We start from the raw sequence: 27,141 nt of genomic DNA, 5'->3' as shown, positions 1-27,141 counted from the left end.
GATGTGGAGAAGCTTGAGAGAGTTCACAGAAGAGCCACGCGCATGATCAGAGGTCAGGAAAACAGACCTTACGATGACAGGCTGAGAGCTATAAGGCTCTTTAGCCTGGAAAAGCGCAGGCTCAGGGGTGATCTGATGGCCACTTATAAGTTTATCGGGGTGACCACCAGTTTCTGGGGGAACGTTTGTTCACCAGAGCGCCCCAAGGGATGATGAGCTTGAATGGTCATAAACTACTGCAAGACCGTTTCAGGCTGGACATAAGGAAGAATTTCTTTACTGTCCAAACCCCCAAGGTCTGGAATAGCCTGCCATCAGAGGTGGTTCAAGCACCTACATTGAACACCTTCAAGAGTAAATTGGATGCTTATCTTGCTGGGATCCTATGACCCCAGCTAACTTCCTGCCCTTCAGGCGGGGGGCTGGACTCATGATCTTCTGAGGTCCCTTTCAGCCCTAATGTCTATAAAAAATATGAAATCTACATATGCAGTGCTGTGCTTTAAAGAACTCCACCATCAGAATAGTATTTACAAGTACTATCCTACGGCAGAGTTTATTAGTTTACTGCAGCCTAACGGGGCCACACGTGTAGATACTGAGACTTTTACTGCAAAGCTAAGAAGTCAGCTCTGGAGTAAATGTCTCATTTAGATATGCTCAGTGGTTCTCAACCAGGGTGCCACAGCCGTTGGCATTATTGGGCATGGACACATGAGTCACAAGAAAAACCCTGGGATTTCAAATACAAAATCAAAGTGTTAAAAACATTATTTGCTGTGGTCTTTCCAAGTTCTTCACAACAGAAAACTGTTCTATTATTTTTCTGTAGTCAAAAAAATGAGAGAAAACTGGGAGCTGACACTTTTTGGTGGATGCCTTGAATCTAAAAATGTTGAGAATCACTGACACAGAATATGGGCTACAAATTAGTCTGATGTCAGGAGCTCCATGTGTCCCTCTTTCTCATTTACCCAAGATCAATACGCCCAATAATGCTTAGAGCATTTACTAAATTTTGGACTCAAGTGTTCTAAATTTATCATATTATAGCCATACAGCCAAACAGAAAAATTCCATCATGTTGAGTGCGTGGCTTGGAAACCTGAGGCAGAAGTAAATTAAAATCATTTTTTTTTTTAACAATTCAAGTGCAGTGAACATTCAGCGTAAAAAGTAGATTATCAGACAGTATATTCATCACTTCCCACTCACTATTCAGTATATTTTATAGTCATATTTACATCAGGTAGAAAATGTACTAAAAGATAATAGTGAAAAGCAGAATGTTTACAGATCACTCAGTTTGCCAAACAAAATTAACACACTTATGCCAGTAATTAATTAGAGAAGTTTTATTTGATAACAGATCAGTAACCATTCGTGCTACTTAAATTTAATAGAGAAATTCACTTTAAAATATGAGTAAATCTGGTTTTAAAACTGATAAATAATTACACATGAATGCATTTTCTGGTGAGCTAAATGTGTTTTTCCATTGTTTCTAACTCCCACTGTACATACAAATGGGAGTTGGGTTCCATGATTTTGTGTATAAACTATTATTATGTACAGGCCCAATGCAAACTGAAAACTTGATCAGGGTCAGCTCTAATATTTTTTAATTATGGAGCTTATGATCTTGGCCACAGCAGTGGACAGGGCGTTGTCATGCTGTCCTGTTGCAGCCAGAATTAAAACAAATTTAGGTCTCTCAAATGTTCCTCCCAGTTTTCCCACTGCTCCATGAAGTGTAAATTTGCACAAACTTATTCATCACAGTGCAAGCATCCAAATGTACCAGGATAACTATATAGCTGAATGCCAGGTGGTATACAAAATCAAGGACCTTCTCACTCCCTGTTGGGAAGGCAACTGGAACTGTTCCTATAAAATCTCCTTCCCCTGCACAAGAAGCAGCACTATGACAGGAAGTAAGAAGCCACTGGCTCTGTACAAACGTTCTGTTTCTCCAGGGAAGTCCCTGCTCTCCCAGGAGAAACCATGAGTGTTAAGACTTTCAGGCTTTTTCTTCCAGAGTAAAAATGGCTGCACCAGAAGAAAAGCATGGAGACAACAAGGGTTAAGTCACTCTCAGGAGAGTTTCTCCTGAGAGACCCAATATCTGTGTGTGTTATCTCACAGGAGAACATAGTCCTCCAACATACACCCCTTTCCCCCCGCCCAGGAGATTACTTAAAATGCATGCCTACAGCCTCTGATGTTTCCCTCTGCTCCTTTGAACCAGTGCACAGGATTGGCCACAATCGAGCCCAAAGTATTCTTATAGTTAAACTAGTATTTTATCTAAAAATTGTATTACATTGTTTAATCCACGCAAGTTTCCTGTCCTTTCTAAAAGAATCAAAAAATTTCCAATGTATGGATGTCAAAATTATTATGTGCATCACAAGTGTTTCAGCTTTGTAACATTTTTCAGTAGAAGGCTATATGCAAAATAAGATGCAGAACCTAGAATTTCTTTTAAAGTAACTTTAATTTCCTTACTAAAAGAATTCTGAATTCAGTGGGTTTCATCTTTTGACATTCTACTGACTGAAAATGTGCTAAACTAAAAACAACTTTTTTCAAGAGATGTGCAGAAATAGTTGCATATCACCACAACTACTGTTTAAAAAATCCAAGGTTTTGGTTTAAGATTTTTGATAGTAAGTTTTAATACAACCTCCCAAATGCACCCTGCAGAGTTCAATATAAAGATACACATCTTCAACAAGCAGCTGCCTCTCAATTTAATTTGCACAGTTTTTTCATGCTCCACTGGTGTATTAAATGCTGCTGCACTCTGTAGGAGTTTATCTATGATAAACCCAACAGCTGGCTGCTTGCTTCATACTGACCTTCTCAAAATGTTTTAGTACATGTCACGCAAGCATTACAGTATTACAGATTTAAACTGCCATTTCAGTGTGATTGGCACACGTGTCATTTCCTCAACCACCTATACGCGAACTCCAACCTGAATCTTTATTAAAAAACATACAAAAGTCAGTCAAGCTTACAGCTGAGGCAATTTCAGATGCTTTTAATACCAGGTCTAAATATTTTCCTGCTCATTTCTTTAGCTGAACATGTTTTAGAACCTTGTAATTAAGACAAATTGGGTAATCAAAGAAGAATAATCTTGCTTGTTACTTTACCATCCATTTTGCTTGGAGCAATGATAACAGATGTCGATTAGGGAAGAAGGGAACAAAAATCAAACAAAAAAATGACAACATTTATATCTAGAATAATGCCACTTCAAGAAAAGAATGTTTCATAAATTTACATTTATGCTCATGAAACTGAGCAGTTAACACAAAAGAAGATTCCCTGGAAAACAGCTACCTCATTAGAATAACTATTCACCTTGCATGTAGGTGGAATAGAAAAAAATATTCCGACTTGATTTGGAAGAGAAACCAGATTTTGTCATATGTATTTTCACATTTTAACACTGCTACATATCTGACAAAGCTAGACTTCTTCTAAAAGGTGCAAGTGGGTGGAATAAAAAGAATTTTGTTATTAACAGTTATTTTGTGGTAACGCCTTAAGGCCACAATCAGGAAGTGCACTAAAAAAACCATAGTAAAATAGTCCCTCCCTATAAGTCCTTAAAAATCTGAAAGACTGGTCTGCAGGAGCCTGTTCCAGCTTCTAACAGATTAGTGTTTCGGGCACCCATTTTTATTCAGGATCAAAATATGCTTTGTTAACTTTTATGCCCTGGACCTATTCTGCATTGATTTATAATCGCCATGGTATACATTTTATGAGCTGGAATGTCCATTCCTTTAAACAATTACTAACAGGAAGAAAAATCTTATTTATGTTGCCACATAGAAAACCAGTAGTATGGAAAATATCCCCACATGGAACAACGCCATTCTGGTACATGCAAGATGGCATATTTAATTTTCACTATCAGATAAGTCTATCACAAGAGCGGGCAAAATACAGCCTGCCCAGCCCATTCTATCCAGCCTGTAGGGCCTCTAAAAACTTTAGAAAATTAATTTTTATTTGCCCCTCATTGCCTGTCAGCCCTCCAACCCTCAGCCCCAAACCAGAAGCCTCTGGAGCTTCTGGCCTCGCAAAGTAAGGTAGGATTGTATGGGGGAGACTGCTGGAACAGCCCAATAGCTGAGAGTCCTGTGTTGCTTCCTGGGCCAGGCTGGAAGTGGGGGGCGCGGGGGCCATGGGAAGTGGCACTGCAAGCAGTGAGGGCTGCACTGAGTGGCAGGAGGACACCACTCAGCTGCTTCTCCTCACTGGTGCCAATTTGCCCGGGCCCATCTTGCCCCAAGCAGCATGCAAGAAAGCCGGGCTGGCTTTGCTGCATGCCACTTGGAACAAGACAAGATGGGATGGGACAGGCCCAGCCGGGTTGGCACTGGTGAGGAAAAGAAGCTCAGCCAGCTGAGCCAAGTGCGGCTCAGGACCAGCATGGCCTGGTCAGAGCAGCACACAGCTCAGCCGTGCCTTCCCTTACCTCTGCCCGTGGGTCCCAAGAGGCATGCAGCTCAGCCACCACTTCTTCTTGCCAGTGCCCTCCCGGCCTAAGCAGCACACGAGGAAAGCAGCAGCTGGGTCAGCTTTGCGGTGTCACACTTAGGGCTGGGCCTGTCCTGCCCGGCCAGGTAAGCACCAGTGAAGAGAAGTGGCGGCTGAGCCATGTGCCACTCCGGAACCCTCAACAGCTCACCAAAACATGTTAAGCAGTCCTCTAACTAACTACCCACCCCAGGGCTAGATAAATTAATGGATGATAAATCTATTAATGGTTATTGGACAGAATGGTTCAAGATGTTTCCTCCGGTATCTCTCAGCCAATAATGGAGGGTACTGAATAGGAAACAGATTACTCTAGAAATATCCAGTTCCCTCTATAGTAGTAGCGCTCAACCTTTTGCACTACTCATCAGGCCAGATGAGTGGCATAGAATCTGTCTTCAGGCCATGGGGCCTGGCACCACCCCCTCCCACCCCCCTACATGCTGAAGGGTGGGAGGGGGTGGTGCCGTGTGCCAGGATTGGGTCCTGGTGGGCCAGTATCATTCCCTCCTGCCCCCACACACCAGGACTGGGGCCCAGAGAGGATAGGTTTCTGGGGAACTGATACTGCCCCCTCCTGCACCAGGATTGGGTCCTGGGTTTCAAATACTGCCCCCTCCTGCCCCAGTATTAGGTCCTGGGGGGCCAGTAACACCCCCTCCCATACTGGGATTAGGTCCCGGGGGGAGACTGTACCACTCACTCCCATGCAAGGACTGGGTCCCTGGGAGTTGTACCACCCCCTTCAATGCCCTAAGCTATGTGATTGGGTTTTAGGGGGCTGGTAATATCCCCTCCCACTGGGATTGAGTCCAGGATGCTTGATGCCACCAACTACCCACTGCCAGTCCCCACATTGGGACTGGGTCCTGAGAACATCACTGTCCTCACTTGGCCATGCACGCTGGGATTGCGTGCCGGATCCAGAGCAGAGAACCTGGGGCTCCTCACAGATCCAAAGATCGGGCAGCAGAGCATGGGTGCCGCTACTCTCTTTCTGCCAAATTTATGGACCTCTGGGGAGCCCTGTGGCCCTGATGACACTACACTACAGGTTGGATCTGGCTTGAAAGCTGGAGGTTGAGCATCCTTGCTCTACTCTACAGTGGGGGCAGGGGAGGAGAGGGAATTATTTGGGCTAGAGAGCCACTTAAGGAGTTTTGGTAAGTTGCTGGGGGGGGGGGCAGAATAATGACCTGACCTTGGCCCTCTATCACAGCTGTTTACACCACCTGGGGGGAGCAAAGAGATGTCAACTGATCCCAGCCCCAGGCTTATCAGCCCTGCACCCAGCACCCCAGTTGGAATGGGTGGGTGTGAGAGGTCTCCACAGAGACCAGTCTGGGACCCCTGTGGGCAGGGAGCCCTCAGTCAGGTAGATGGGATGGGACCACAAGCAGGCAGGGAGCAGTATACAGGACTAGGGCAGGAGGCAGGGCCAGGGCTGGGGCAGAGCCATGACCTGCTCCACCCACATCCCCGAGATGGGCATTGGTTCCATGGGCAGCAGCCTGCCCATGGAACCAGACTCCATCACAGGGATGTACAGGGAGCAGATCGCAGTTCTGTCATGGGTCTCCGGCACTATGCTGTCACCACCCTATAATCCCAGCCCCGACCCTGGCCCCACTCACCCCTCCAACTCCCAGACGCCACTCTCTGCCCGCCTGTAGCCCCATTCCATTCACCTGGATGAGCACACCCTACCCCTGGGAGTCCCAGGCTGGTCTCCATGGAGACCCTACTCACCCACGATAGGTGTGGGGTGTATGGACAGCAGGTCCGGGGCTGGGGTTGGGGGAGAGCCTGGCAGCAGCAGCCAGAAGTGTGAGGGCAGAACAAACTGCTGGCACAGGGTCTACCAAGAAACTAAGTCTAGCCACCGTGCCACCCCACTGTCCAGCCCTGCAGAATACAGTTCCTGGCATGCCCAAGAACCACATGCAAGGATAGGGCAGGATGCATTCTGCACCGGGGGGCCAATGGGACTACCCGCATGTGCCATGGCTGGGCTGCCCTCCCCAAGCCTGGGCCAGATGGGGCCAAGGAACCCGCAGCAGGCTACAAAGAATCAATTGGTAGACCAGATCTGGACTGCAGGCCATATTACACACGTGCCCCTCCTCCCCGCCTCAATGCTCTATAACATCCATGCTGCCATTGTTGGAGAAGGGATACTGGACTAAATGGACAACCAGTAGACCCAGGAGCAGTATGGTACTTCTTACGTTTTTATGTTCTCTGTCACACATGGTTAGATCCACGTGCTTGCAGGGGCAGTAACAAGGCTGTTAATTCCTTATGGAAAATAGTTCATTATAAGTTTCTGTAAATTAAATGTTGTTTCCACATTATAAGCCTCATCAGCATATTACCAACAGCTCACTTGCCGTTGCAAGCACAAACTACAGTGCTCAGCCAATAGCTACATCTGTGAGGGTAATATCCAAGGCTAATGAAGAAAATACGCCCAACTCAAAACACTAGCACAATTTCACCTGCCAGAATTAAAACTATCAGTGCCACTGTTAACCTTATATTTACCTTACTGAAGACAGAAACTTGTGTAATGTAACATCAGACAAACTATTTGTAATGGCTATCTTTGCTAGGAAGTTTGATGAAAATTTAATGACATGCCCAGCAATATGAAAACCTACCTGTTTTTTTGCCTATGAGAAGTTTCAGATGTGTATAAGCATACAGAGAAAGATATCCCAATGGCATTATACAGAAGTCAGACTAATCCTATTTTTTTAAAGAAAAAATTCATTACCATAACCATTTAGTGTCTTAATCTATTAGTGGAGTCTGATGGGAATAGAAGGAATCATTTTAGAATGGTTCTGCTCATTCCTGTCAAAGACTCGAGAGTACTGACAAGAAACTTCTATGCTTGTCTGAACACTGTCAGGATCAAGATCCAACTTTAGTTAAATTTTGTTACTGCACTTAACATGTAAAGCCACTGGGAGAAGACAGAGATACAATATTTCAAGAGGCTGATGGTACCCAGCTTACTTAGTTACCTGCTCCTCAGACTTTTAGACTGAAATATTTCTTTGCCCTCCTATGTTTGATATTTGGCAGAGATCAGGTTGAGGATGAAAGCTAGCAGTCTGGAAAAGACTGAGGTCATACACAGAAGAAATTATAAAATCTTTGACCAATCCCTCAAATGAGGGTATATGCTTGTCAACTGTCAACATGATCTTCAGTATCAAGCTGCCATGCATACAAAGCAACAATACTAGAGAGGAGAACAGAATGGGCAGGGCACAAAAACGGTTCCAAAATACATTGTTGTGGTTAGCAAGTAAAATTCAAGGTGTTGGTTAATATCCAGATAATACTTCTCTTTATTTCAGCTACTGAAAGACCCCTCCAACCTGCCATAAAAACTGTTTGCCAAAAATAGCTGATATTAATTACTATAGGACTGAGGTTCAAGGAACCAAGTTACTTGCAGGACCTCTCCCTTGGACTTCTTTGCCACAAGAAATTAACTAAGACTAGGCTCATGAAGCAACATTATATTTTGTCCATTGTTTTCAACAACAGTTGGCCACTTAATCTTCATTTAATCTTGTTCTGTCATTTAAAGTTTTTACTTGCTTCTTTTTTAAGTCATTAATATTATCTTCCTGTACATGGGAAATGCTTTTATCTTAATGTGAACTTCACTCCAGATGCCTTAGTGGTAAACCCAGATGAAAAGCTTGAAATACATCTTTTTAAAAAGGAGCAAATCTCTTTCTGAACCTTTAACTTCATTTCCCCTTTAGAATATTAGATTTTTACAAAAAAGAGTTGCATCAAGCAAGCAGTTCAGGGCTATGAAGAAAAGAGTTCCTAGCGTATCCAATCAAGACATTCAGAATATCTCTCTGTATAATGACTTCCTATTTTAGTAATCAAGATTTATCACCCCCTAGGGAAATACTGGTCTTTGTGTTACCTCTGTCAATCTTTAGCACACAGGTCCATAAATCCTGATGTTCAAATGCATCAAAGTCAACACCTTCTTAATATATATGGCATGAAGGATGTTAAAAGAGTACACAAAAATTGAATGTCAGACTAGACAATACAAATTCTCTTCCAAATCAAAATAAGAAGAGATAAACAAATGAAATTTCATCCATGCCCTCAAAGAGGTGTTTATTTCTGGCTGTGGAAATTTCAGAGAAGTTTCTATCACTAAAAATCTTTCTAGGAAAGGATGCATACAGACCTGCACCCATTCCCTCAGACCAGAAAGGTGCAAGAAATGTTTCAGAAGGAGACTGAAGTGATAGCTAGAAAGTACTATTTAGAGATTTGCTTTTGGGAACTGGCTTGTAGGTAAAGTAAAAATTGCATTAAAACAATGATCCAGGGAAATGGCAAGAGTTAATTGATTTCTAAAAGCCTCTCTGTGACAGTTTCTTTTAAGGCCCATTGTGTCTGAAACCAGCAGATACACAGGCCGGGAAATTGATGACATGTACCACACTGTTCTATAACATGAACAATGTGTACCCAAACAGAGATAAAGGACTCTGTAATATTGGCGCCAGGTCACGGTGCTAAACTGCAGAGCCCTAGGGATTTCCGGCTTTGGTGACCAGACCAAATTAGGAGGACTGGTAAATAACCAAATTAAGATGTGTACACGTGATGGATGTTGGAATAAAGGAATATGCCAACAGGACAAAATGTGAACAGTATGACAACCACAGGAAAACCAATTAATGATGCCCAAGAATGAAGAGTTGAAGGAGAGAAAGAATAGGAAAGCAGGGATTTCATAGGAAAAAAGGGTACCCGAGAGGGGAACCCGAGGCCACCAGGGACAGAGGGCACACCATCAGCCCACCTAACCACCAGTGTCCACATGAAGCAACAAGGCAAATTCCCATTAGCTCTCCAGACTGATCAGCCCAGTCTGGGAAACAGATGAGGGGAGTAAGGAGCAGCTTCTCCTCCACTCTACTCTCGTCACCAGGAGCATAGTGAGGTAGCAGTAGACAAAACCCATGTCTGCTCCCCAGAATGTGGACCGCTATCTGAGGAGCAGACAAGGGGCAAGAAGCAGCTGTTCCCTTCCTCTCCCATGCCAGTCTCAGAGGCAAGTGGAGCAGCCAAAGCTCCTCACCAACTCCCCAGTCTGAGCAAGGACAAGGGTTTTTGCCCCACTGTTCTACTCCCCTCCCCAACCAAGTTGGGAGAGGAGCATACAAACATTGTTTCATAGGTTTCTCTTTCAAGAGAAATCTATGTTAACACCTAGAAGATGTTTCTGCCCACAGAGGTCGTGTTTCCCTTGGAAGAAATTAACGGAACACTTGTAAACTTGTAGCTTCTAGTGGGAAAGTAACAACTTTTCTGGTAGAAACTTAGCATGTGCCAGGGTCAAAATTCCTGTCACCTACTGAAATACACAGGAATAGGTCCGGGAATCACCTTTTAAACACATTTAACTTACACATTTAAGATAATTTGTATTCAGTATTCAGATTATCATTTCGAACGTCTTACCTGCCAGCATCAGTCTCCTTGAAGATTCCATCTTGGTTAGGACATAGTTCACAGCTAGGTGTGACACCACATTTACAGGCATCACAAAACCAAGGTTCAGTAGAGTTTTCTGAAGCTGAACTCATAATAGAATCACTCTCTCCATCAACTCCATAGCAACCTAAAGATATAGAAAACAATTAAATATAAGGAGATAATATGAGTTTTGAAACATTAAAGGGAAAGATTTTCAACTAATCCTATACAGGCTTTTACAGATGCAAATAGCTGTAAGCACAAAGTTGTACCCACACAAATAAGGCAAGTTTCTTGGTCTTTAACTGTGACCTGCAATACTGGGGGCAGGGGTTGTGTGCATTTTAAACCCTCTTCTTAAAATTCAACAAGGAGGTCTAAAAGGCATAGGTTTTTAAAAAAAAAAAGGATTTTTTGTTTGTCTATTTTTAATGTGGAACTATCAAGTTGCGTTTTCCCTCGTTTCTTAAGAAAATACCTGAGAGGTAGTAAAGCCGCTTATTGTGGACCTTAACATTTCAACTAAAATGGAGGGTGTGAAATTTATAACAAAGCTGCCTTTATTCAAAACTTTAGTAGCTGAAGTTAAATTGATATTAAAAAGAAGGTTTAAACTGTACTTTAAAAAAAAAAATCACTATTCCGGTTTGCTGGTCACATTGCATTAGTCTCAGCTCTATATGGTTTTCCTAGCAGAATTTTAGAGTAAAAAGCAAAACAATTTTAAAAAATTCAGGTCCTAGATAGTTCTGCATCATTAGAGAGCAAAAAATAAATGAAAGGGCACAAGCAAATTTCCCCCCTTCCTTTAAAACAACATCTGAGAACACAAATATTGTTGTTTATAATATTCCCAAATTATAATTGGGCCAACAATTCTTTCAATCAGGATTTAAAGTTGCAACAAGGATGATATTGAGTTCTAACATGAGTCCTAAACAGGACAGAAGATGGATTTTTTGGTGTAGTCTTGCTAGTCTACATCCGCATATTCAGAAGCACCTCGGTTGTGGAAGTGTTCCCTTCTATCCTACCACCAAGAAACCAACACGTTAAAAGAAGAAACCCACAACATTAATCACCACTGCAAGAAAATAAAACAAAACAAAAACCTTATCAAAGTGCAAAACACACAGAGAAATATCGTACTGGCATCCTTTGAAACTCGTCCTAACTTCTTGTGCCATTTTCACAACTATCACTAAGAAATCTAAACAGAGCTCTTTGGCTTTTTCCAATCCACCTCTAATTTTCCGTACAGAAAGCTTTTTCTGTCTTCTGCCTGCATAGTAATTATGCAATGGTATCTTATCATTCTCCCCAATCATTCAGTAAGCCAATACTGTATTTTTCTTCTTTTGCTCCCCAACAACCTTTTTCATTAAGAATACAATGTTTTTCTTACAAGATAAGAAAACTCTGCTCAAAATTCTCACACAGTTTTTAATGAAAACACAGAAAGAATAATATAATCTCCTAAAGTTATCCTAAAATATTTTTGGCCCAACTTTTACCTAGCCCTGAAGCATGTCACAGCATAATGACATTTGAGTGCTTGATACCGGGACAATTAAGGACTCAATTAAAGATATAACGAACCTCACAAGGCATATGCTATGGGGGAAAAAAACAGACGTTTTCTCACTGTTAAGAGAATTTATAGAGGATGCCTGCTATTCAGTTATATTACAGAAGTTGCGGAGTTTGTACTGAGCAACTTCTAACATAAAAAAAAAAAAAGAATACTAGAATTAAATTAGTTATGAGCTACATGTCACAGATACCCGCAAGGGATGGTTACTCCAGACCTCCCCCACCTTGTCCAAGTATGCCCTGAAGCTAGCCCGGACTTCTCCCAACTCTGAGATGCTGGCGTTTTGGTCCCTGACCCCCTATCCACTAGAGGAAAGGAGTATACCCCAAATGCAAGCAGCAAAGCAAACAGTTTCTCTTCAATAAAGATGGATATTGGGGCAAAGGCCAGAGCAAAAACACTCTGCCCTCTCCAATTAAGTGCAAGTCCAGCCTGCACAACTCTGAGAACACCAAATTTAGCTCAGCTGTTCTCCCTCCAGTCCCACAATCTCAGAGTGCCCTCAAATGAACTTGGCAGTCGACTTGCTCTCTTGACTCCCTCCAGATTCTCCAGCTCATCAATTCATCCTTCTTCCAGCTGCTCTGCCCATTGTGATGCTTATTTCCTCCAGTTTCCCTGGAAATCTCCTGGGCATCACCTCCTACTCCACTGTTAATATTTCAGCAAGTATATTCAATTCTTTGTGGAAGGATGCATCTTCTACCAGGTAGAACAGCAGTCTGCCAGACAACCCCAACTTTTCCCACTTTTATAAGTTAGTCAGAGAAACTGAGATGCATAACATTATGTTAAAACAGAAATATTCATAGATTCATAGATTGTAGAGTCGGAAGGGACCACAAAGGATCATCATGTCCAACCCCCTGCCCCAAACAGGACAGAGGACCGAGGTCAAATGACCCCAGCCAGGTGCCTATCTAGCCTCCTCCTGAAGACCTCCAAGTTAGGTGATAGTACCACCTCTCTCTTTATTATTATAATAAAGTTCACAGTCCATTACACCACTGTTCCTTCTCATTTGAATGTTTAAAGCATTTTATACTCAGAACAGATTCATAGATTGTTAGGGGCTGGAAGGGACCTCACAGATCGTTGGGTCCAGCCCATGACATTTTGAAAAACTTCTCTAAACTTGACAGATTCCAACAGTAGAAAAGACTACAAATAATACAATTGTTCCAATACAGAATATAACTATGACTTCTGGTTCAGTCACAGTAAATGACACAGAAGTGATGGGCCTGGAAGATTGAAGCTTATGAACTGGAATACACAACAACCTCTGAAATTCTGCAGAAAGGATTTTTTTTTTTTTGTTTTTTTTTTTTTTTTTTTTTACATATAAGCTGCATTCACAGGAACATCTGGGTCTACTCCACAACCAAAACTAAGGCCAGAATAAAGTCGTTAGAGTAGCCATGAATCAGGTGCTTAGTTTGCCTGTGGGTGCTTGTCTAAGAATATGCACAGACTTGCATTTGAAACACTTGGAGAACAGGAGTACCTGCTTGCCTCTTGGCCTTCAGTCTCAGGAAATTCTGAAGAATCAATGAGATGGTAAGAGAGTAGCACAATATTGCAGGATGCCAGAAGACATTTCACTTCATTTCATAATGAAGTGCTTCAAAGATGGACCTCTTTTCTGCAGCTCATTTCTGAAGCGCACTGGCCATTTCTGAAGCACTCTGGTCACAAATGTCTACACCATCACTGTTCAAAGTGCTTCAAACAGAATATCTGTCTATAGTCTGAGATTGGGGCTGTCTAGCTAGTCTCTCAAGTGAAGCAACTGGGACAGAGCAATGCATCAGCATGAGGGGAAGAATTGGCTGGAGAACTTTCCCTATTCCAGTCCTGACTTTTTGGCTCCCAGATGAAGTGTTTAATAGAATATAATTATGCCAGGAGGGAGGCTGCCAGAGTGTAAGGGATAGAAGGGAAAAGAGTAATAGAAAATTAGGGTTGGAAGGTACCTCAGAAGGTCATCTAGTCCAGCCCCTTATTCAAAGCAGGACCCAAACAGAACATCCCAGACAAGGGTCTAGCCAGGTCTTCAAAATCTCCAAAGATGGAGATTTCACAACCCCTCTGGGTAACCTATTCCAGTGCTTCACTACCCTCTCCTAGTGAGAAAGTTTTTCTTAACCGCTAACCTAAATTTCCCATACTACAACTTGAGACTACTGGTCTGTCCTCTCATCTGCCACTACTGAGAACAGTCTCGCTCAATCCTCTTTGGAACCACCTTCAGGTAGGTGAAGGCTGCTATTAAACCCCTCCTCAGTCTTCTCTTGTCCAGACTTAAAAAGTCCAGTTCCCTCAGCCTTTCCTCCCAAGTCATGTGGTCCACCCCCTAATCATTTTGGTTGCCCTCTTCTTGACTCTCCAATTTGATTACAACACTTGTGCACTGAGGGACACAGTACTCCAGATGTGGCTTCACTAGTGCTGAACAGACAGGAAGAATCACTTCCTTTGATCTGCTGGCAACACTCCCACCAATGCAGTCCAGTATGCTGTTAGCTTTCTTCACAACAATGGCACTGTTGGCTCATGTTCAGCTTATTGCCCACTTTAATCCCCCAGCACCTTTTCTGCAGAGCTGCTGCTTAGCCAGTCAGTCCCCAGTCTGTACCAGCTCATGGGACAGTTCTGTCCTAAGTGCAGGAGTTTGCACTCGTCCTTACTGAATCTCATGAGATTTCTTTTGGCCCAATCCGTCTAGGTCACTCTGAATCCTAACACTACTCCCTCCAGTGTATCTACTACTCCCCCCAGCACAGTGACATCTGCAAACCTGCTGAGGGTGTACTGTACTTCATCCCATTTTCCATGTCATTAATGAAGATCCTGAATACAGCCAGCCCCAGGACCAACCCCTGGGGCACTCCACTTGATACCAGCTGCAACTAGACATCGAGCCATTGATTACTACCCTCTGAGCCCAATGATCCAGCCAGTTTTCTATCCACTTTACAGTTCATTCATCCAACCCATACTTCTTTAGCTTGCTTGTAAGAATGTTGTGGGAGACCATATCAAAAGCCTTGCTAAAGCTGAGGTATATCATGTCTACTGCACTTCCCTCTTCTACACAGCCAGTCATATCATAATAGAAGGCAATCAGGTTTGGCAAGCATGACTTGGCCTTGGTGAATCCATGCTGACTAATCACCTTTTCTTCTAAGTGTTTAGAAATGGATTCCTTGAGGACCTGGCTCCATGACTTTTCCAGAACTAGAAAGGCAGTGTAATCTGAATCCTACAAAACAACCCATGTAAAGACCATCCCCTTGTCCTGCCCGTAAAGCAGATACAAACTCCATAATTAGCAGATATGATTATATTCAAAACCACAAGGAATAATGTGACATTCAGCTGATTTTACTGACAGTTTCAGGCCCCGGCCTTGAACCCAGGGCTTTTGTCTGCCCAACACAGCAGCTCACCCCAGTCTGCCACCACCCCAGCAGAATGCTGGGGGGGAGTGTTCTGGCCACATGCTTCTGTATCTGGGTCTAGGCACATGCTCACTCTCTGCCACCAGAGTGGCCAGCTAAGGTCACTTACCCCTTTTCATATATGCTCCTGACCCGGAAGGGGAAGTATCCAGACAACAAAGTACAACCTTGTACCTAGGCTGCTGCACACTTGGATTGTGCTGCTACTGACTCTGACAGATTCTCTGGACACCTGACCTGGCTAGCCTCCTGACCTCACATTCTGCCTGACCCTATGGATGCCTGACCTGACTCTGGCTTGACCTCCTAGATATCTTATTTGGCTAGCTTCCTGACCTCCCGCTCTACCTGACCCTCTAGATCTCTGACTTGCTTCTCTGGACAGATCTCCTGGTTTCTCCTGACCCTGAGGTAACCTCCAAATGTGGCCACCCATGACCCAGCATGACAGACAGCTGGCAAGAGCAAACAAGATATTGCTTGAGAAGCTCACTGGGAGCTTCAGGAGTATATCCTGGTTAGAGCCAGCAAGCATCTCCCAACCAGCAATGTCAGAAGCTGGATTCAGTACCTTTCCCCCAGCCCCCCCCCCCAATTAGATCACAAGGACTTAGCCAACAATGTATAACAGTCAGATAAGTTAGGTACAGAGAAGACCCAGGAAAATGTGCTAGTCTCATTCTAAGAACATACCACGAAACAACGACCACAGTTCTTCTCCCCAACTGCCAGTGATTGGCTTAATTACAAGACTTCTTTTGTACCTCTTCAACAGGTGGACACTATGACAATTTACAGACTTTAAAAAAAAAAAAAAAAAAAAAGTGCTTCACTTTAAACTCAGCACACCTCACACCAAGCCTAAAACATGTCCAGAAGAGACATCATGTTAGTTCAGAGGTGGGTAAAATCCAGCCCACGGGTCAGAATGGCCTGGTGGGCCGCATCTATCTGGCCTGTGGGGCCCCTAAGAAATTTAGAAAATGAATATTTATCTGCCCCTGGCTGCCTGTCACGCGGCCCTCAATGGCTCGCCAAAACTCTGTAAGCGGCCCTCCACCCGAAATAATTGCCCCCCCGGCCCCCCCAACCGTTTGTATAGATTGTGCACTTCAAGGGGCTTTTTGGCACTTTTATTAATAGCTGATTGGATCAGCTTTACATATAAGCACCCAAAAAGCCCTGCTGAAGCGCACAATCTATATAGACACTGCAGAGCTGGGTGGAACCAACACGCTGCTGCTTCTACTAAAACACGATTTTGTTTTGTTCCCCCCCCCGCATGTGTCAGCAGCTTATTTGATTAGATTGGGAAGGACTCAGTAAGACCTTGAGATTCATGTATGAGTGCTTCTAAGTTTCTTACTGTTTGTAGCCTATTATACTCAATACCGAGAAGCTGTGCCCTCATGCCTGGCAGCAAAATACGGTAAAGCTAATGAGTAATAAGTACTTTTCCAGGATAATAATCCCAGGGCACTGCATTCATATTCCATATAATCCCTCCTTAGTATAAAGATTAGAGGTGCACACGTATCGGCACCAATAAAAGGAAAATTGACATTATTGGCAATTGGCTTTTTTGGCTGTTATGGCCAAAAATGTTGCCAGTAAGTGCTATATGCATGCACACAGCTGCAACACGCATGTGGTCAGCCTGGCAGCTTGGAGAGCAGCGGCCGACTGGCAAGTCTGTTGAAGGGGAATGAGTGTGGGGGGAGGGAAGAGATAGATAAACGCCCCAGAGGTGAGGGAAGGAGGGAGGAAAGGAGGCTGGAGCTGAGCGGGTCCAGAGCGGGTCATCCGGGGGTGTGGGGAAGGGGAGGACAGCTCTCATTGCTGCGTGCACACCAGGGAAAGCAGGGGAGTATGTTCCCCCTGGAACTGTATGCAGGGTGAGGGCGAGCTGCAGATGTGGGCTCTAGGGCAGCGCCAGACTCTTCCCAGGGGGTGGGTTGGGCCAGGGCTGCATTTGGGGCAGGAGACAGCAGTGCTGGGAAGGGAGGCTATGGGTACAGGCTACAGCCACCCCAAAATTTGCTGGAGCCCCCCCCACAGCTGCCACCACCTGCCCCAGGTACAGTCCTGGACCAATCCCCCTGCCGGGAAGAGCCCAGTACCACCACCAGTCCCAGTCCACAGTAGCAGCCTGCCTTCACCCTGGGCACAGATCTGGGGGCATGTACCCCCTGCCTCCCCTGGGGTGTGCACAAATGGAGATAGCCACCCTCCCCTGCATCCCCCAGACAAGCTGCTCATGGCTCCATCCTGTACCCTTCACTGGCTGGTCAGTGCCTGCCACAGCCCCAGCCCTACTCCTACCCTCATAGCAGGGGCTTCCATCTGCACCCCCATACCCCTTCCCTCCAACAGACTTACTGTCCAGACACTGCTTTCCAAGCTGCCAGGCTGCATATCGGCAATCAGATTGGTATCTGCCAACATGGCTTGTTAATAATCTGCCATCGGTACCAGCCCAAAAAAATCTATTAGTGCACCCCTGTATGATTATTAACAACCTCTATGTATCACCTGGAGAAAAAGATAAGCTAGTAAAATACGTCTCTAGAGCTCTTAAGGGAATGTTGCAAGAATTTATAACTGCTGAATTTTAGAATTGGAATAGTCTGGTAACAAACTTAGTGGCTGCAGTAAGAGTGGCCCTGAAATCCTCTAAAAGTTCTTTATTATTTGATTTCCTATGTGAGAGAGCACCCTATGGTACCCTAAACACCTTGCAAGAGTTCTGACCTGAACAATTTCAACCTTGGACAGTCTATAAAAAAAATACAATTAAAATTAACAGGGGCCCTTCAATACAGAGAATCTGCAGGCTGCAAACACTCCCAAGGACAGTAATAAAAAAAAAAAGACTAAAGTTCTGCCAACCAGAACACATTCCTACACTTCCTTCAGCAGAGAGCAAATGTTAGCAGTGACAAAAACCCGCTCAAGTCATGCATTATACAGAAAAAGTAGGTTAGGACATCCAATCACTATATTTTCTTGCATACAATATACACCTTTTTCCCCAAGAAATCACAGCCTCAAAATTGGGCTGCACACATTAAGCAAGGAAGCTGGTATTCTGCCTAGAATAGAAGCACTCTGCTTTGATTCCTACTCCACAGTGCAACCGCCATTATGTTATTGGTGTTTGTTAGTGTTCGGGCAGGTGAAGGAGTCAATTGACTGAATTACTCTTGACTTCAGAGGTGTTAATCATCTCTCCATTTTAATGGTCTTGATGTTCTACTTACCAAGATAACCTTTCTTAGATCAATTTTGCTTTCTGCTAGCAGCTCCCAGCTTGAAGAGTAGCTCTTTTCAAAGTCACAGATCTGCCCATACAGACCAGTCTTCAGCAGCAGCTAGGGCAGGAGAGGGCAAATTCTGGCCCATGGGCCAGATCCAGCTGGCAGTGGACTCCATTTCCCAGCAGCCCCTGCCCATGTGGCTTGGGCCCGTTCCAATGGAGACCCCCAGCAGCAGCTGTGCTGTGATGACGCAGGGCCAGGGTTTCCATGGAGGCAAGCCCCAGCAGCACTGGCAAGGCAGGGAGTTGCTCCAGGATGGGGCTGGGATCTTGTAGTGGTGACAGTGTGGTCCAGAGCCACGGCAGAGCTGCGATCTACAGTCTGAACGCTCCAGGCAGGGGTGTGCAGGCAGCGGATTGCAGCTCTGCCCCGGCTCCTTACAACAGTAACAGTGTGGTCTGGAGCTGGGGCACAGCCACAATCCGCTGCCTGTACGCACCTACCAGGAATACACAGGCTGAAGATCGCAGCTCTGCCCTGACTCCGGAGACCATGCTGTCCCCCACTGTAAGATCCCAGCCCAGCTCTGAAGCAGCTCCCTGCCCTGCTGCACACCCTGCCAGCACTACTGGAGCCAGTCTCCACAGAAACTCCAGCCCCATGCTATCACGACTGCTGCTGGGGTCTCCATGGAAACCAGCCCCAGCCACATGGGCAGAGATTGTTGGGAAATGGAGTATGGATACAGGATAGATCTGCCATTTTACCCACCTCTAAACTAATGTTTCAAGTAGGGTGAGCAAGCTGAAGAGCAGGCTCTGCCCCTGCTCTATGGAGTATAAGTCCAGAAAAATCTATTTTCTCTATTCTCCCTTACAAAAACAAGGTGCATATTATATTCAGGGATTTGTGCATGTTAGAAAATATGACAGCAGGGACAAAACAAGACTCACAGATATAACAATACAATAGAAAATGAATGAAACCATGAAGAGAAAAAGCAGCTGTGTCCACCTGGTGACTTCAGCTGAATGCAGAACCACAATATTACATATACCACTCTCAGGGCTTAAACCAGAGCTGCCTCTTAGGCAAACCCTCATTCATGCACAAAGAAAAGCAAATGTTCATGTACTTTAATAATGCTAGTTACTGCTATTCCAAGGAGGGCTCAACTAGTAGAGCACTGTACTGTATCCACCACAAGCCCAGAAGCTCTGTTCAGAATGGCCAGGTCCAAATCCCTGAACAAATGAGACAGGATGAAGAGGAAACTGGAGGGCACACTTCAGTGAGAAAGTCTCAGAGCCAGAGATACAGTCCAAATAACAAGTATTCAAATTATGCACTGTCTTTATAAATATGAAAGTGATATTAAATTGTGATCCCTAAACTATGTACTGGATGCACAAGGAAAGACTACCTATAACCATTTTGGACCTTACCAGGTAGTACCAGCAGATAAAACCTGGCCTCAGAGTCCAGATAGATGATGTTTTTTTCTAAATATTCTGGATTTTCCTGTTTCTTCCTGAACTAAGTCTTTCATTTTTGGTTTTTGTCATAAATTTGGATTTGGGCAGGTTGAGAAATATGGCTGGTTTATTTACAATAATTTGAATTTCAAGTAAGTTTCTATTTCACTGAAATTAGATAGAAGCAACTTGAAACACAGCACTTAAGAATACTGGCTTGCAAGCAAAAGGTGTTATTTGAAGTTGTTAACAGTTGGGCTTCAAAACTGCCTAAAGTTTTTCAACAGGATCAAGGAGATTTTCTTGTACATATAAATGAAATTTATTTAAATGTATTTGTAGGCAAAGGATAACTGGGAATGTTTTGCAAAGATTACTATATTTTCTTATGCAACCTACCCATTTATATAGGTCTGAAAACAATGAAACAGCTTATGTCCATGTCCAAATTGGTTGCAAGTGTAATTTCTTATCTGTGAAAACAGGTGAAATCCTAGAATATCTCAAGACAATTTGATAAGAAGGAAAAGAGGAGGGAGTTTACAACTATAAAAAAAGGCTCTGCACATCTTGCCAATGACTTTGGACAAGTATGTCTAATTAACACACACAAAATCCAGATAACTACTAGAAGCAGAAAACTACAATACACAATTAAAGTACTTAGCCTTCCATTCTGTTTTTATCAATAAAAGCACAGAAATTCACAGGAAACATGCTGAATACTCCCAAAAAGCTGTACTTTTTTAAAAAGGACAGCATTCAGCATAAAATGAATTTACATTTAAAAAAGATACTATCACTTAAATATCTCCATTTTGTACTGTTTAAGATTACAACTGGAACATTAGAGGGGAAAAAACAAATCTCTAAGTCTACTTTCCGCACATACCACCATTTTGAGTTCCCCCCATATGCTCAGTTGTTATGTATGAAAGTATCAAAACAGGAAATGTAAATGCAAAAATGAAAAAAACAAAAAAGACGACAGACTTGGAGGCAGGTGCAATATTCAAAATATGTTTGGGCTTAATTTTAAAAAAAAAATGTCATTTCAAGTTGAGGGTAACATCCAAGTACAAGGCACTGTAAACCAGAGCTGAATGGCACATAGGAAAACATGCTGAAACTTTCATTCAACCAGAAATGAATGAGCAAGAAGAAGAAAGTGATTCTGTAGTGGATACTTTTTCCGCCCTCTAATCATGCATAGAATTTACTGGCAAACGAAGAATGTCAAAGATCACTCTAAAGTTAGGTAAGTGCACAACCAACACATGAAAAGTCTATAAATGTACATAAGCCTAATTCAATACATGGTTGCAGAAATAAAATATACCCAACATCATTATGAAGACTCAAAGGAAGGTTTAAAGGTAATGCTTGCTTTCCTTTGCTGTGTCCTTGTGAAAAAATATTTTGCAGGCAATGCTAATTACAGCAAGTAATTTGATTCTTTAACTAGTTTTATTATAGATCAACAAGTTTAACATAATGTTAATATTACAATATTATTTCAGTGAATTAGCATAAGCATAACTGCAAAATAAGACTGTTTTGATTAATAAATTGAATTTCTAGCAAAATAAAAATATTCACATTAAATTAAACAAAATATGATTCCACGTTTTACCATAATGTCCATTTTCCTATGGCTGATCCTGCACAGGAAGATATATATTTTATTTACTTATTTATTTTCAATAAAGGACATCAAATAGTCTTTGATTTGCATGTAATCAGTACATGCTCTGAAGCATTTATTATATAAACTGGTCATAAAAATCAGTGTACCTCCAAAAATAGCTACAGGATGATAACTAAGATGGCACTGAAGAATGCCATGCTTATCTATGGACTTTTGGACGCCACTAAAAAACAAAAATAATCAAAAATTTAACCAAACCAGTTTTTATAGCAGACTATTGAAATCCCTGAAAATAGAAATATAAAAGTTACTTTGGTATAGACTGTGAGATAATCACTGGACTTATTTTGAACAAGTTACTGTATTAACTATAATCCAAGATGAGGTCTGTCCTCACTCCCCTACCCCCACTGAACGTGCAGAGGAATGACTCATCTTGAATTCCAGTATAAGTCCAATGGGGCGTGCAGGCAGTTGCTGGAACTCCAGATTTGGCTCTGAAGCCTCAGCTGCTGCCTGCCACCACTGCTATTCCAACTCCACCCCCCTCCTCACCACCAACAGCCTCAGCTCTTCCTTGCCTCCACGGCCACCTTTGTCCCTACTTTCCACTGACACTTACCCTGCAGATCCAGCATGGCTCTGGCCCCACTCCTGCCCCTACCTAGCCCAGGAACAGCTACTGCAGTGGAAGCAGCTGCAGTCAGGCCCCAGAGTCTAGACCAGAGCTGTTGCCACTGCTGTTACTGGAACTGGAGCAACTGAGCTAGAGTAGGGTGGGGCCTTGCTAAAGCTGGAGAGTAAGTGGCAGGCAGGGGCCAGAGGGAAGGAAAGAAGACAGATGGGGGAAGGCACAGGGAAGGGCAGATGGCTGGGAGTGCAGAGATGGGGGGAGAAGGAAGGGGAGAACAGGTGGCATGGGGCAAGACATAAGGATGCAAGTGGCAGGGGTCAGGCTGCTTACCTCCCCTACCACCTCCCCATATGCTGCCTCCCAACTCTTGCCCCTGCATTACCGGCCTCCCAATTCCTGCCCCACAGCAACCCCCACCATCTGCTGACCACCTGCCATCCTGCCACTGTTTTCCCCACTGCATTGGTGGGGTGGGGATGAATTTAAGATGGCCTTCCAATATTTAGATTCTATGCATGCAAAATTATAACAAATGTATACATTTTCCATGCATAGAATCCAATTACTGGAGGTGGGGGGGGGGGGAGGGAGTCAGCTTCAATTTATATTTGTCTTGGATTCAGTAAATACGATAGTTATCCGAAGAATTTGCCGATGTTACAGTGATTTTCATACAATCCATAGTAAAGCTACCTCCAATCAAAAAATTAGATAATCCTAAACATACACTAAACTAGTGTCACAAGTTTTTTTATACAGAATTTAATTTTAGAACAGTGTGAGCGCCACTTAAGAAAAAAAACAATCGGTTATTTCAACTCACTTATTACTACTAGGAAGAAAGTTTGGCCTACCAAAAGTAAATTCGAGGCTACACTGCATTTGTACGTGATAAGTCTATCTTTGAAAATTTACCAATTATTCAGTAAGAAACTATATTATGCATTACAATGACACAATATTTAGACAGAGGACTTATTAAAAATGAATTCAGCTAATTTTTCAAATAAAATTGGTCAGTCAACATTTTTGCTTGCTGAGCAGTTAAACTATTGAGTTCTGCAATTAAATGGCAACGTAATTTGTTAGTGTGCTTCATTACCCAGGAACTGGTATAAAATAGTATAGTGCTCTAACTCCTCTAGTGACAGAAGTAAAATGTTGCATAATAAACTAAAACTAAATTCAGAACACTAAGCAATAATGTTATAGAAATTATTTAAGAAATATAGACCTCCATTTCTGCATTAGGTTCATCAACAGGGATTTAAAAAGAATTTGAAATTATTAAAATTTTATTTTATAACCAAAATACTGAAGAACCAAAGGCCAAGCATATTACAAGACTATATTAACAACATAGCATCCACTGTAGTTGTACAACATTACATTCTACCTCTATTTTCTGCAGAGCATTGTCAAAAAAGGTCAAAAGGTTTTGCTCAAGCCTAGACTGTCCATGGGTCTAACACAGTTAACATGCTTCAAATCCTGTAATCAACAGCACAAAGGAGTGATATGGCTAGCGTCATGTCTGGCTGCCTTCAAGTCCTTCATCCCAAATGATCACATAGAGCACCTATACATGTGCCAGACATGTTCCAACACATGCAATTTAACACATGTTGGAGCAGACTCAATTAATCAAGTCTGCTGGTGCATGTTAACACACTCCAGCAGCCTTCCCATCACTTCTATTCAGTGTCTCCGTGCTTCAAAATGGTGGCGGGGCACTTGAACTAAAGCACATTGAACCACTCTAATTTCACAGATTTAATAGACATTAGGGCTGGAACAGACCTCATAAGATCATCAGGTCTACATCCCTTATGTACTTATAGGCTGCCACCAAGTCACCCCTGAGCCTGCACTTCCCCAGGCTGAAGAGTCCCATAGCTCACAGCCTCTCTTCATAAGGCCTGTTCTCTTGCCTTCTGATGATGTGCATGGCTCTCCTCTGGACTCTTTCAAGCTTTTCCATATCCTTCCTAAATTGTAGAGCCAAGAATTGGATACAGTACTCCAGCTGTGGCCTCACCAAGGCCAAATACAGTGGGAGGATGACATCCTGGGTCTTGCTCAAGATGCATCAGTAGATGCAAGACAGAGTTTTGTTCACTTTGCCAGCTGTGGTATTGCTTTGGTGGCTCATATTCATGAAGAGGTCAATCATGACCCCAAAGTCTCTTTCAGTCATGGTGCTAGCAAGTGTATCATTGCCGAGCCTATAAGCGTGATGTGGGTTTTTATTTCTGAGGTGGAGCACATTGTATTTCTCTGTATTGAATGTCATCAGGTTTTCATCCGCCCACCTTGCAAGCCTATTGAGGGCAGTCTGGATCACCAACCTATCCTCAAGTGTGGACGCTCTTGCCCAAAGTTTGGTGTCGTCAGCGAACTTGGCCAGTCTGCTTTTGAAACCAGTGTCCAGATCATTTCTGAAGACATTAAAGGAGTACAGGTCCAAGAATGGAGCCTTGGAAGACACCACTAGACACCAAGTGCCATGCTGATTCAGTTCCATCAGTTACCACTCTCTGGGTTCGACCTCAGAGCCAGTTCCTCAGCTATCCAATTATGAAGTAGTCAAGGCCGTAGTTGCCCAATTTTTCCATGAGGACATCATGGGATATGAGGTCAAAAGCTTTTTTAAAGTCCAAATATATGACATCAACCTCTTCCCTTTTGTCCAGATGATACCTCACCTGGTCATAGAAGGAAATGAGATTGGTCAAGCAAGACTTACCCACGACAAACCCATGCTGGCTATCCCTCAGTATGTTGCCTTCTGTTAGCCTGTCAAGAACGGTTTGATTTTTTTTTTCCAAAATCTTCCCAGGGATTGAGGTAAAACTGACTGACCTGTAGTTTCCTCCCTTTTGTGAAGATGGGCACCACACTGGCCTTCTTCCAACCTTCAGGTGCTTCACCCAAGTGCCATGAGCTCTTGAATATCCTCACCAGTGACTGCACTATGATATCTGCCAGTTCCTTTAGCACTCTTGGGTGCAGCCTATCTGGACCAGCTGATTTATGGGGGATCCAACATCTCAAGATGCTCCCTCAAAAGATCCATGCCAATGGTGGGCATATATTCATCTTCACCCACGGTCATCCCGCATCATGTTAAGCAGGATGGTCCCTTTGGGCTGGTGAAAAACGGACTAAGTAATCATTAAGCAGATTGGATTTTTTCTGGGTGCTGGTAGTCAGCTATCCTAACTGCTTTCGCAGGGGCCCAACGTTGCCTTTTTTTTTTTTCCTTTCAACTCCCCACATATCCGAAGAAGGATTTCTTATTGTCTTTGATTTGTGTAGTCAGATGGAGTCCAGATGCTGCCTTGGCTTTTCTAGTTCACTCCCTGCAGGTGCGGACCAGTGCAGTATACTCCTCCTTAATGGTGTTTCCTCTGCTCCATCAATTATACGCCTCTCTTTAGATATAGGAGGTCCATGAGTTCCCTGTTGAGCCCTTTTAATTTAACAAATTAATATTTACAGTTTGGTTGACTCAAGGTGGAGTTTGGCTCATACCTGCACTTCTTTCATCACCGCCCTTTTAAAATGTGACACTGGCCATAAATAAAACTTGTGGGGAAAAAGCATTTTAAATATACCATATGAATTCAGGTAAACAGTGTTGAAGGTTATTTACAGGCTATAACTTTAACATAGGGATTATTACTTAGCTCACTATAAACTCTTAACTGGAACTCATTAAATTTAGTCTTTTTTCTTCCTGGAGAATGTCTCTGAGCAGATTAAGACTTCCTTAGATTTATTTATTATTCAATTCTGTGTGGGGATGCCAGATGGACTTATTATGATCAGCTTGTTTCAATGTTTAAATATTTCTCCAGCAACGGAATGTAGTTATAGTATCTACTTTTCTAACAAATCTGCCAATAGTCTGTTAATGAATTAACAAGCTGCCCTCCTTGGTATCATCCTGGTTTGACTGTGAAATGGCTCACCTGATCAAATTTAATCACGGCTATTTGCTTGGGGTCCTTTTGCTAACTCTCTAAAGAATTAAAAATGCATTTCTAATAATTCTTGCCTTTGTTATTACGAGTACTGGCTCCAAACTTATTTTTTTAACATTGCAAATATACTATGCCATGCAATTATCAGAGACATGTTGCTGTTTATGAATGAGATATATTCTCATACATTTTGATAATTTAAAAATATATATTAACCACAAGGAGGTGTTAAACATTTTTGTTAACTGTAAGTTTGCAAAAGCTGATCAGCATATTGATACTATCAGTAAGAGGGCAGCTGTTAGCCAGAAAGAAATACACCACAGAAACCTCATTCACAAAAGATTTCAAATGAGGGGAAGCCAATGCACAAAAATGTAATTCAGTCATTAACATTTGTGTGTACTTTGGCAAATAAAAGCAACAGTACAAGGTCAAATGGACTTCTCCAGATATTACTGGGACACTATATTTCAACTCTTAGCAGGACACTGCTTCCTATAAAGGAAAAGAGCTTACCTTCTAAGCCAGAGGCAGGCAATTATTTCGGGCGAAGGGCCACTTACCCAGTTTTGACAAGCTGTCAAGGGCCGCATGGGTAGCCCCACCCCTTGACAAGTGCCCTGCCCCCTGGTCACCATCTTGGGACCAGTGTCCTAATGTCTTGAGACCAATATTTCAGGGCCAGAGCCAGCAGGGCCCAGGCTGGCAGGGGCCTACAGAGCTGGGCTGAGCTACACCAGCAAGGAGAGGGAGGAGCAAGGAGGCGGAAAAGGATCTTGGAGTCATCATTGACTCCAAGATGAACATGGGCCGGCAGTGTGGGAGGCAGTTAGGAAGGCCAACCGCACCTTGTCATGCATCCACAGATGCATCTCGAGCAGGTCCAAAGAGGTGATCCTCCCCCTCTATGCCGCACTGGTCAGGCCGCAGTTGGAGTACTGCATCCAGTTCTGGGCGCCACACTTCAAGAGGGATGTGGACAGCA

At 43.3% G+C, this 27,141-nt stretch overlaps 1 protein-coding gene across 5 annotated transcripts in view; it reads right to left on the bottom strand.

The window, feature by feature from the left end:
• Nucleotides 1–27,141, bottom strand: part of PHF14 (PHD finger protein 14) — a 364,911-nt gene that overhangs the window by 288,637 nt on the left and 49,133 nt on the right. For all 5 annotated transcript variants that reach the window (XM_019508488.1, XM_019508486.1, XM_019508485.1 and 2 more), the window contains exon 5: nucleotides 10,081–10,240. In XM_019508488.1, the coding sequence (XP_019364033.1) occupies nucleotides 10,081–10,240 (160 nt within the window). The remainder of the gene's footprint in view (nucleotides 1–10,080; nucleotides 10,241–27,141) is intronic.

Source organism: Gavialis gangeticus, unplaced genomic scaffold (assembly GCF_001723915.1).
Source record: "Gavialis gangeticus isolate Ggan-Ray unplaced genomic scaffold, GavGan_comp1, whole genome shotgun sequence".
Lineage (NCBI taxonomy): Eukaryota > Metazoa > Chordata > Crocodylia > Gavialidae > Gavialis > Gavialis gangeticus.
Note: the sequence above shows the minus strand (reverse complement) of the source record. Positions and strands in the feature narration are given on the sequence as shown.